We start from the raw sequence: 12037 nt of genomic DNA, 5'->3' as shown, positions 1-12037 counted from the left end.
ACCTCCAGGCCTTTAGCAAATGCAATGGCTCCTTTTCCTCGAATGCAGTTCCAAGCCAGATTGAGTGACTTCATTCCCGTGTTCTCGGCAATAGCAGCACCAAGGATTTCCCCTGAGGGGAGGAGAAAGATGGAGAAGAGCAACATGGGGGAGTTACTGTTATTAATTCAGTGTATTATTGTGTCTTCTACTTATAATTTCATTTCTGTATGATCTAACTGGCTAGTAACTAGTAATTTAGGTGCAAAATATAATGGTCCCTGTGTAGGAGAGTTAAAAAAAAAGTATAATATAATATAATATAATAATCTGCAGAAGTAATCAAAATAATCTGGAAAAGATTTTATTTCTAATAAATTGACACTGTATTTTTGTGATAATGATGCCAAATTATGCCTTTCTTCACACACTATTTTTCCATGAACTATTCTATGTACTGGTCACAACTTGATGTCCTTGATTTAAAACCAGTTGAGAGCCACAGATTTAGTTGAAACCTTTGTCCAAAGCAACTTATTAGAAGCAGAATCCCTCTGGAGTAACCTGAGATGAAATGTCTTGCTCAAGCGTGCAATGCGATAATTCATATTTTACTCCTTGAGGGGATTGAACCTGCAAACGTCCAGTTCTGAGCTTTAGTTAGCATGCCACCCTGTCTGCCTCCCTTAAAATATAAATGTTAACTCATTTGTCATGGCAATTAACTTGAGAAACTTGAGAGATTCTCAGTGCTATTCAAAAGAAATGTATACTTTTATTCAACAAAGATGCATTCAGTTTGATAAAAAAGTGTCAGTAAAATATTTATAATGTAATAAAATATTTCTATTTCAAATAAATGCAGTTTTAAACTTTCTATTCATCAAATATTTTTCACAATGGTTTTAAGCATTGATAATACATGTTTTTTTTGTGCAGCAAATCAGCATATTAGAATGATTTCTGAAGGATCACGTGACACTGAAGACTGGAGTAATGATGCTGAAAATTCAGCTTTGCATCACAGGAATAAATTACATTTTAAAATATATATTCAAATAGAAAACGCTTATTTTAAACTGTAATAATATTTCACAATATTACAGTTTTTTCAGGATTTGTAATCAAATAAATGCAGCATTGGTGAGCATAAGACACGACTTTCAAAAGTATTAAAACATCTCAATGAACCCAGACTTTTGAAAGGTGGTCACATTTCCTCAAACTGTTACCATTTTCAAAGCTCTCAAATAAATAATAATAACATAAAAATCAATGAATATCATATTTGATATACATAACTATATCAGGCCTTATTGACCACATTTACAATGGTCACCAGGGTAGCCTGCCAAGAATAAGCAAGCAGTGTATGATTATAAAAAGAAAGCCATCAACCATATGTAATATGAACAGAGATGTGCCAGTGGAATCTGTTAAGGATGTATGAATCATGGCAGGTCATGGAGGAGGTCAATTCCTCTTGATTACTATATGCAATATTTTATTGAGGCAATTTCCCTATCTTCACACTCTGTCATTCATGCTGACAGCTATGGGGCTTTAGGACTGTACTCTATATCCCTCATCATCATACTGGAGTTACTGATCATTTGAGATCCAGCCCTCTGGATATGAAGATATTGTGCTTGTGTTGTAGCTGAATATCATTTCCAATTTGCATTGCAGTTAAGAAGAGAGCACTTAGCTATTAAAAAACAACATTATTTTGGAAAATTGCATTTCCATACATTCCCACAGAAAGATATGAATAATCTAGTGAGCCAGATGTGTTTGAAAACAGCGGATTTGAAGGTTTTTATCAGCAGGTTTCACCACTGACATGACATCCATTTATCAAAATATTAAAAATAACATTGTAGATAAAGATTTGTTTAAAAGCAAATTCATCACCTCTCATTAGACATACTACACTAGACCAATATTTGTGTACCCACATAGCCTCATCAACACACCTCAATCAACTTTTCATTGACACCAGAAAAATAAATATGTTCATATTAACTTATACTGGATATTAAACAACAGTTCCAGTCTTTGAGTGTTTAACTAAGCGGCAGACTTTTCAACTGTTTTGTGTGTATTTATGCATTTCAGACAGACTATCAGAATCTGGGATTTTCCAGTATCTCTTTCTGCACGTCACATACAGTTCCGCCAGCAGATGGCGACATCTGACTGTTTTTATGAGCGAGCCACTGAATCGTTCAGTCAGCCAATCGTTCAAACAATGATTTATTCAGGAACGAAACGAAACGAAACTAAGCCACGGAATCATGCATTTAATCGATTTGTTTAAAAAAATTATTAATTTAGCAAAGACTCGGAAATGGACAGTATTGCCAATTTCGTCATTTTGTCACCAAATTTAGCGACTTTCTCATTGTTGCTGTGACTTTATTATTGTTTTGCGACAAGGAGCTATTTTGGCGATATTTGACGATTTTCTCTGGCCAAAAAAAAAAAAGGCAGACATTCTGTCGTTTAACGTCTTCTCAGTTCTCTAGCGTGATTACATTACCACTAGGCTACTGTTACGGGATGACTGATACGTGCGGATCCATCTGCAAAGCTTTTATTTAAAGGCGTGGTCATAAAACAGGCAAGGTTCTGACAATGGCAAACAGGTATATTGAGGGCAACACAAAAGAGTAATCCAAAACGGGCATGAGTCAGTCGACAGCAAACGCTATCCAGAGGGCTTGACAAGAGGGGAAATCCAATAACACGAGCAATAGTCCAGGCGAGGTGCAAACACAGTCCTAAACAGAAAGGCAAAGGGCTAATCCAAGATAAACAGGCAAGAATCAGGTAACACGGGAAAGCGGGCAAGACAAGACTATGACTAGGAACTAAGGACTAGAAACTAGGACAGAAACCTGGCTCCGTAATGTGTTACCACTAGGAGAGTGATATACACAAACAATACTGGGCCATTAGAGAAGAATTTGAGTAGTTGTTATATAATGTGTGTGTGATTGGCTGCAGGTGAATCCAATCAGTGCAATGGAGCATGGAAAATGTAGTCCAGGGTGATGTGCAACAGTTTGTGTGGTGTGAGAGTCAATGTAATCAGAAGGCGACCTCTGGTGGCGAGCAGACGGAAGACCACGGACCGGATTCGTGACAGCTACTATATATCATACTATATATTCTACTCAAATAGAATCACAGTGGATTGTGTTTTGTCAGTGTTTTTTTGCAACAACATAAAGATCGGTGACAGGGGCGAATGTGAATTTGTTCGTCAATGGCGCCGGGCGGCGCGCCATGTAGCATCTTTGCACTTCGGGTGTCCCGAGTTCGAGTCTCGACTCGTGGACCTTTGCTGAACCTGTCCTCTCTCGCTTTCCCACTTCGCTTAAAAATAAAATTCCTCTAAAAATAAATCAATAAAGAATCAGTTGCATATAATTCAAAAGTGAATTGAATTAATGAGATTAGCTGCATATTCATATTTTTTCCTTCATTAAAAAACATCACATTTTGCCCTGTTATTTTTAAAGTTCCATAGCTTTAATAAAGCAGTGAAACTCTCCAATGGTTCCTGTCTAAGTACTGAGAGTCACTGCACTGGGCAACTTATCTTTTGCTTGGTGAACTGAAACTAAATTATCCAAATTTGTGTCTAGACATTTTTATTATACTCTGTAGTGCTGTAAAATCATCAGTATAATGAACTGCTCAAAGTAAGTGAAACAGACTTTAATTTCATTCCCATTGTGCAGTACTTCAGTGAAAGTTAATGTTCTTTTCGTTATGCATGTGTTAGGTCAAATCTCAAGCTGTTTTTTCCTAGTACTTGTCCTACTAAGTAGCCATGAAATTGTAGTCTTCCAGTCCAATCGTTACACATAACCATTCAACATGTGGCAGCCAAATGCCCCGAAACCACTAAATGTCCCTCTAAAAACAAAGTTATTTGGAGGTCTGCAGTAATCAAGCAGTGAACCTTTCACCAGCAGCTTTCACATCATCTCACACCTGCTATATCTCCGAATCTGTTGTGACTCAGGTCGAGGTGCTGAAGTTTCTGGTTGCCGATCAGAGCTGGGGACAGGTGTCTGGCTGCTCGCTCGTCCAGATGGTTCCCGGAGAGGTTGAGAGAGAATAGGGTAGAGTTTTCCAACAGCATGCTGGACAGAGCCCTGGCTCCGTATTCACCCACCCGGTTTTCAGACAAATCAATTTCTGGGAAAGAAAATAGGTTTTACAGTTAGGCTAATATCTTGAGGGATTGCTACAAAATCAACAGCACGATCATAAAAATTTTGAAATGCACAGTGAATGATGGCTACAATATCTGTTTAATAACTTGACATTACTTATGAAACAGTTGTACTGTAGCCTATGTTGTTTTGAATTGGATAGCATATATTACATTTTCATCAGCAGTCTCTAGACATTTGAACTCCATTGTATGTTTTTACCCAGAGAAGTCAGATAAAGTCAATAAAATGGCATGAGTTAACACATTGCTGGCGTCACCATGTGATGTATCCTAATCTTCAAGCAGAAGGAACTGGATGAATACGCTGAATGATAACAATACAATCTGATTTGTGATGCAGCCTGGAATTAAACACACCGTGTTGGTTCGTCTGGCGAACTGGCCCCCCACTGAGCCTGGTTTCTCCCAAGGTTTTTTCCCCCTCCATTCTGTCACCGATGGAGTTTGGGTGCCGCCTCTGGCTTGCTTAGTTGTGGACACTTAATATTCAGCAATATTGAATTGACTGTATTTCATTTCATATTTGATGATCTATACACAGTCATTGAACTGAACTGAATCAACACTAGGGTGACCATAAGTGCCATTTTCCCAGGACATGTCCTGGCCAGGATTTCTATATCTAGATTATCTATATTTCTATATAAAATATCTAGGCGTCCTGGGAAAATGGCATGTATGGTCACCCTAATCAACATTGAACTGACCCCAGCGGAATGGCACTATTGTTTTTTTTTTTTTTTTTAAAAATGCTTTACAGCTGAATTGATCTTTGAATAATTTTTTTCCTGTTTTTTCCCCCTGTAAAGCTGCTTTGAATCAATCTGTATAAAGTGCTATATAAATAAAGGTGACTTGACTGTCACGTGCTAGCATGTTGCTAGCATGATTTAGCATGTTGATAACATGATGTAGCACATTGCTAGCATAACACTTTACATCTTTTAGCATGTTGCTAGCATATTACTAGCATAATTTAACGAGTTTCTAGTATGTTTTTAGCATGATATGATGAGTTGATAGCATGTTTCTAGCATGATTTAACACATTACTAGCATATTGTAGCAATATGTTAGAATGTTTCTAACATGCTTTAACACATTGTTAGTATTTTTACATGTTGCTCTGTTTCTGGAATGATTTAGCACATTGTTAGCATGTTTTCACATGTTGCTAACATCTTTTAGCATGTTTCTAACATTTTTTATATTTTTAATGTTGCTAGCATAGTTTCTAGCATAATTTAATGCATTGCTATCATCTTTTAACACATTGCTAGCATATTACTAGCATAATTTAATGAGTTTCTAGTATGTTTTTAGCATGATATGAGGAGTCGATAGCATGTTTCTAGCATGATTTAACACATTACTAGCATATTTTAGCATGTTGGTAGCATAATTTAGCAATATGTTAGAATGTTTCTAACATGTTTTAACACATTGTTAGTATTTTTACATGTTGCTATGTTTCTGGAATGATTTAGCACATTGTTAGCATTTTTTTAACATGTTGCTAACATATCTTTTAGCATGTTTCTAACATTTTTCATATTTTTAATGTTGCTAGCATAGTTTCTAGCATAATTTAATGCATTGCTATCATCTTTTAACACGTTGCTAGCATAATTTTACAAGTTGTTAGAATGTTTCTAACATGTTTTAACACATTGTTAGTATTTTGACATGTTGCTAGCATGTTTCTGTAATGATTTAGCACATTGTTAGCATGTTTTCACATGTTGCTAACATATCTTTTAGCGTGTTTCTAACATTTTTCATATTTTTAATGTTGCTAGCATAGTTTCTAGCACAATTTAATGCATTGCTATCATCTTTTAACATGTTGCTACCATAATTTTACAAGTTGCTAGCATGTTTCTAGCAGGATTTAACACATTACTATCACATTTTAGCTTGTTGCTAGCATAATTTAACAAGTTGTTAGCATGCTTCTAACATGTTTTAACACACTGTTAGTATTTTAACATGTTACTAGGATGTTTTTAGCATGATTTAACATCGTATAAACGTTTTCAATCCATATCCCAGATAGCACAAGTACGTCTGCAATATGTCTGTTAAAGGTCTCTTGATCTGGAAAGCATCTGCTGTCTACAAACGTCTGACAGACGTCTTTCAGATGTCAGTTTTACATACATTCTATATCATAAACATCTTAAAGACATCTAATAGACGTCTATTTGACATCTAAAAGGAAACGTCCTATAGACGTATTGCAGATGAGAAAACACTCTAAAAAATATGTCTTGCAGATGTAAATGCAGACATCAAATAGACGTCTCCGAGATGTATGTGTGCTATCAGGGATGTCTATGGAAATTCGGGCCTGTTTGGAAATCCATAACGGGAATTTGTTATGCCAACATACAAAACACCTCGGAAGGTACTGGGTTTTAAAAGTTCCAGACTTGTCCAGCCCCCATGTTCCTCTATAAAAAACATGACAAGATGAGATCAAACAGACTTGAAGTTCACACTACTAGTGAATCCCAAATAAAAGTCCAAGAGAAAACAAGGCAGTGCTGTGATGTTATGTGCGGGACTGCAGAAAGTCACCTGTGATGTAGCAATTCTCTTTGAGCATGTCAGCAATGGCAGCCCCGCCCACTCCCTCCATCCAATTATCTTGCAGATTCAGCTTCAGGATGGAGGTATTGGTTACCATGGAAATCGCCAGAGCTTTGGTACCCTAAAGAAGAAAGTTTTCAAAATGTTTATCATTGTTTTGTTACCCATATAGAATGCAACAGTCTCTGGAAGTAAACACTTTTTCCCTATAGGGGAATTGATTTTGAACAATAACCTTTAAAGACAGACCTACTGTGATCTATAAGGTTGTTAACTGATGGTATGCTTTTGTTGTAGCCATCAGTCCATATTATTTCAACTTATTATTAAATAATTCATGTTTAACCGTGTAATTCTTGGTGAAAATTTACATTACCCATGATTCTGCAATGAAACCTCCACCAGAATCGTACCAGAAAAACTCTTTAGTGCCCATTAAACACTACGAACGACGTAATAAAGTCTCTCAAACTACTTACATTTATGTACTGTATATGTGCATATTTTGCACTAAATATAAAATATATTGTTTCTATAGTCATTCTATCATCAATTGTAAGTCGCGTTGGGTAAAAACTAAATGAATAAATGTAAATGTAGTAATCATCATCTTTAAATCAATAATTTATTTTTTTAAATTTGATTGTCATTCGCAGTGCTTCATGGAATTGTAGTTCTTTCTCTTATTAAAGCTGTTAAGTACAGAGTCTTGTGCCTTTGTCCAATTTCAAATACTTTTTTACTTCAAATCAAAGTTTGGAATTCTTTGATTCACCTTATAAAACGGATATCTCCGGTCCTTGATTCTGATTGGCTGAGCCACGTTCCAAGCTGTTGTAAATTACTCTACAAACATACACCTTTGTTTACATTTGCGAGTTCCTTGCAAACACTTTGTTGCAACCGCAACTGATTCTGAGGAACAACATTGTTTGGTGGACGAATACTGTTTTTATTTATATCATTACACTTTATTTGCTCTGTTTTATTTTGTGAAACCGTACTACGTATATGGAATAACAGTTTTATAAAAGCAATAAGCCCCGTGAAGCCGTGGTTTACAGTGAATTTATAACAGCTATAAATAACTGTTATAAATTTACTGTAAACCACGGCTTCTTGGGGCTTATTGCTTTATCATGGCTTGTTGGTTTAGTTCATGTCTTCTAATTCTTTACCGAAGACTTTTTAAAAATCTCTGTGGTAAAAATGAGTGGGAAAAAATACATCTAAAATCAAGTCCGCTGAAAAGAGAATGGGCACTTTTGCAATTTATTGTATTAATTTATCTCTCTTTTAAAGTCTGACATCAAGTCAAGTCAAGTCAAGTCTGCTTTATTGTCAATTCTTCCACATGTACAGCACATACACACAGAGAATTGAAATTGCGTTACTCTCAGACCCTTGGTGCATACAGATAACACTAACAGTAGAACATAAATACAGATAGATACAGATGCATAAATCAAGGGTACACATACAAACTACAATGTTGTCAGTCAAAACAATCCCTGTTCACACAGATCCGTGAAAACGACGGAAAACACTGAATTATGCATGCCAGGCCAGTAGTTGGTGCTTATACTATGCATCTGTGCACAGACACTAACACTACCTATAGACTGAAGACGTAATACACATGCACGTGATGTATCCGTTTTCACAAATTAGCATTTTCAGAGTTTACATGGAAAAACTGAATGTTTTCTATTGTCCTTTTGCATTATCAGCACTTTCCTGTTGGACACTGTAAAGCTGCTTTGGCACAATCTTGTATTGTATAAAGCGCTATATAAATAAAGGTGACTTGACTTGACATGGAGACGATAACTGTATCACTTTCAAAAACTTGCACTATGAAACCTGTTTTCAAATCGCTGTTGTTGTGTACTGTAAATGAACGGCCAAAGAAAACTGTGTTGTGTAAACGCCCCCTAAATCAGTTTCTTTGTTCTTACCTGTGAGCCCAGCCCATAATGCATCATGTTGAGTTCACTCTGGTTCATATTTCGGAGGAAGTAGGAAACTGGAATTACATTTAGCATCTTACACGCCTCTCTGTAGCTGGACTGTCCTGTAGGGTCATATGCTCGTCTTTCATCTAGAACAGATCAAAATACCTCTCAGAATACATTGCGATGTGGTTGCTAGGTTTTTATTTTGTTGAGTGTTTTAGGTAGTTACTTAGCCCAAGTAAGAGTCAAAGTTTGGCAAGAGTCAAAGGGTCCAGACAGCCCTTTCACTCAAAACTTTTTTTTTGTTAATTTACTGTCCATCTGAAGAAGAATAATATATAATAATAATACATTTCATTTATAATGCACTTTTCTCGTACTAAAGTTCTCCTACACAAGAAAGATAAATACAATATAATAGGTACAGTATACAATACTACTACGACTACTACAAATACTACTAATAATACTAATAACACTAATAATAATAAAACTAAGAATAGTACTACTACTGCTACTACTAATAACAATAATAATAATAATAATAATAATAAACAAAAAATTCACAACATAGAACAAAAACATAAAGAATAACTGCTTAGAAAAACAATAAAACATCTCAAGGCATTTGAGGTATCATTGATGTTGTACAAACGGCGCGGGACAAGTTACGCACTAAAATTAAAAAAATAAGGTTAGAGGTTTACTATTATCATTCTGACTTATGAGCAAAAACAATAGTGATACTTTCCTTAGCAAGCACAGTTAATCGATGAATAACCAATGTGCCGTACTCACACGTGCAACCTAACAGCACAAAAGAGATGAACTGGTGTGACTTTGTAAACCAAATACGACAACAATGTATCATTGTTTCTCATTGAGATGCGCAATTATCATGAATGTGGAAAATTCCCAAGTCATTCATTAAGCTATGCGGAGGCACACAGCAGTAATCTAGCAGATGGCTATCTCTAATAAGCTGAATAAACAGCCATCAGAGAGATAGTGAGAGATGGATGGAGCCGTGATTTATGTATATGTAAAGGAGTGTGTAGGTGTTTCGGTATCTGCAGAACAAGCAGGTGAAAAATTAGAGCGAGAGAGAGAGAGAGAGAGAGAGAGAGACCTGTCTGAAATTACAAGCATGACTCACGGCCGTTTGCCCGTTTTATTCTCCGTTGAGTGGCAACATCATATTCTGTGCCCCTTAGCTCTTTGACACCCTCTATCAGAACGTGCCTCACCCACGTCCCCCCGTCGGCCCACTCTTTCTCTCTCTGTCCGCTCATATTCACACTTTCACTTTTAATAAGAACTCTCACTGTGAAATCTGTCGAGTTCCAGGTCTGTGTCAAAATCTTCGTCACAGATGACACACTCTTCCTCCTGCTGCTGTCCATCACCTGGATGGATACCTCCACCTTCATCCCCCTCATCTTCTTCATTCGCACAATCTTTATCCTGAAGGCCCATTCTTGTGCTTTGATGCTGGCTGGGCGGTCTAGACACTCTCTGAGCAGAAGGACACAGAGCATCTTCTCAGTAATGAGAATTCATCAGTTTTGCAAAATTTGTTCTCCATCTATCCATCCATCCATCCATCCATCCATCCAACCATCTATCTATCCATCTATCCATCTATCTATCTATCTCTCTGTCTATCAGGCCCATAAACCTTCAAACTTCAAAGGCTTTTTAAGCATCTTTGAAAACTTTCAAACAAAAATGTGTCAAGCCAGCATTCCATGGCTGTTTCGGCAAACTCTGCTTCTCTAGTTAAAAATTACACTTACATGAGTTTCTGTTTCACTTCTGAATGGCACACAACCTTACCATTCACAAGCCATTTTACTTCTGCAATGTGACATATTTCCAAGTGAAACATACTGCGAGGCACAAAAACCATAGGGAAGGACTTGCTTTTATTTATCAGAAATTTATTGGATTTTGTAAACTGGTCACATACCAGAATGAAGCCAGATGGTTTGTGGTGAGGGGTTGCAAAGTTACTGTATGTGCCCACTGGTGCTGAGATGAGTGGGCATTTACAATTCATTCTCTATGGGAGCTGAGCGACAGGCTCATGCGGGGGATTGACAGTGGAGCGAAGCAAGCAGAGAGAGCATCAAAAAGTTGAGAAAACCAATGAGATGCAAAAGAAGAAGAAGAAGAAGAAGAAGAAACAGGTCGGGAGCCAATCATATTTTAATCATTTGATCAAAATATAATGCTAAAGCAAGAGTTTCTGGTGGATTTTTTTTCTTTTGTCTTAAAAATACAATAAAAATGGCAATATTGAGGAATATTATTACAATTTAAAATAACTGTTAATATTTGGAAATATTTTAAAACGTAATTTTAATCAAATGTAATTACAATAAAATGTAATTTATTCCTGTGATGCAAAGCTGAATTTTCAGCATCATTACTCCTTCAGTGTCACATGTCCCTTCTGAAATCATTCTAATTTGATGATTTGATGCACAACAGTTCTTATTATCAATATTGAAAACCGTCATGCTGCTTAATATGTTTGTGGAAACCATGAATCATAGTTTTTCCAGATTTTTTGATGAATAGAAAGAACAGCATTTATGTAAAATATAATTTTTTGATCGGTTTAGTACATCCTTGCTAATTAAATATTAATTTTAAAAAAATGTATTGACCGGTAGTGTATTATATTATTCAGATTTATGATATCATTTGAATGGTTTTATGGTGGCTAAACTGTGGCTGGTTTAAAATAATGTCTATTAAATTTACACTGTATGTTTACTTTGAGCATTCAAAAATCATTCATATTTATTGACTGTGTATTGAAAATATTCATAAACTTGAAGATATTCACACTCCCTTCTTTCACACCATTGGACATGTACTATAGAAGGGATTTGGAATGTCAGCAACCAGTGTTCAACCAATCATATGCCAAATATTATCACTTCCACTAAATCCTAAAATCTCGTTGGTTGAAAGAATGTGGAAAGGAACATGTGCTACTTGGCTGAATGACATTGAGCCCACTCACCCTCGTCATTTGTTTTCTTAACACATAAGCATATGAAATGGCATAAAACCTGAGCAGGGACACTCACTTGGCCATCCACACTTCCTCTGCTGTAGAGACTCCTGGGTCTGCTGACCGGCCTGCTTGCGATTCCTCCCAAATCCTCTTCTTTTCCACCTTCATCTCCATCATCTTCACACACTAATGGAAGAATACTTTCTTTTGTCACTTTTTTGCCCACTACCAT

General features: G+C 36.3%; 1 protein-coding gene and 1 long non-coding RNA gene across 2 annotated transcripts in view; one reads left to right on the top strand and one right to left on the bottom strand.

Annotated features, from left to right (window-relative positions):
- LOC107599624 (uncharacterized) overlaps positions 1-6382 on the top strand; it is a 20839-nt gene extending 14457 nt beyond the window's left edge. The window contains exon 3 of the long non-coding RNA XR_001610681.1: positions 6287-6382. This is a non-coding gene — a long non-coding RNA (uncharacterized lncRNA). The remainder of the gene's footprint in view (positions 1-6286) is intronic.
- Positions 1-12037, bottom strand: part of lrrc74b (leucine rich repeat containing 74B) — a 13307-nt gene extending 1270 nt beyond the window's left edge. Inside the window, exons 1-6 of the mRNA XM_016291274.1 lie at positions 11879-12037; positions 10103-10292; positions 8781-8923; positions 6811-6943; positions 3985-4191; positions 3-112 (exon numbers count right to left, since the gene is read on the bottom strand). Coding sequence (XP_016146760.1) covers positions 3-112; positions 3985-4191; positions 6811-6943; positions 8781-8923; positions 10103-10292; positions 11879-12037 — 942 coding nt within the window. The remainder of the gene's footprint in view (positions 1-2; positions 113-3984; positions 4192-6810; positions 6944-8780; positions 8924-10102; positions 10293-11878) is intronic.

Source organism: Sinocyclocheilus grahami, unplaced genomic scaffold (assembly GCF_001515645.1).
Source record: "Sinocyclocheilus grahami isolate Dianchi unplaced genomic scaffold, SAMN03320097.WGS_v1.1 scaffold269.1, whole genome shotgun sequence".
Taxonomy (NCBI): domain Eukaryota; kingdom Metazoa; phylum Chordata; class Actinopteri; order Cypriniformes; family Cyprinidae; genus Sinocyclocheilus; species Sinocyclocheilus grahami.
The sequence above is the reverse complement of the archived record's forward strand: the minus strand, read 5'-3'. Positions and strand labels throughout refer to the sequence as shown.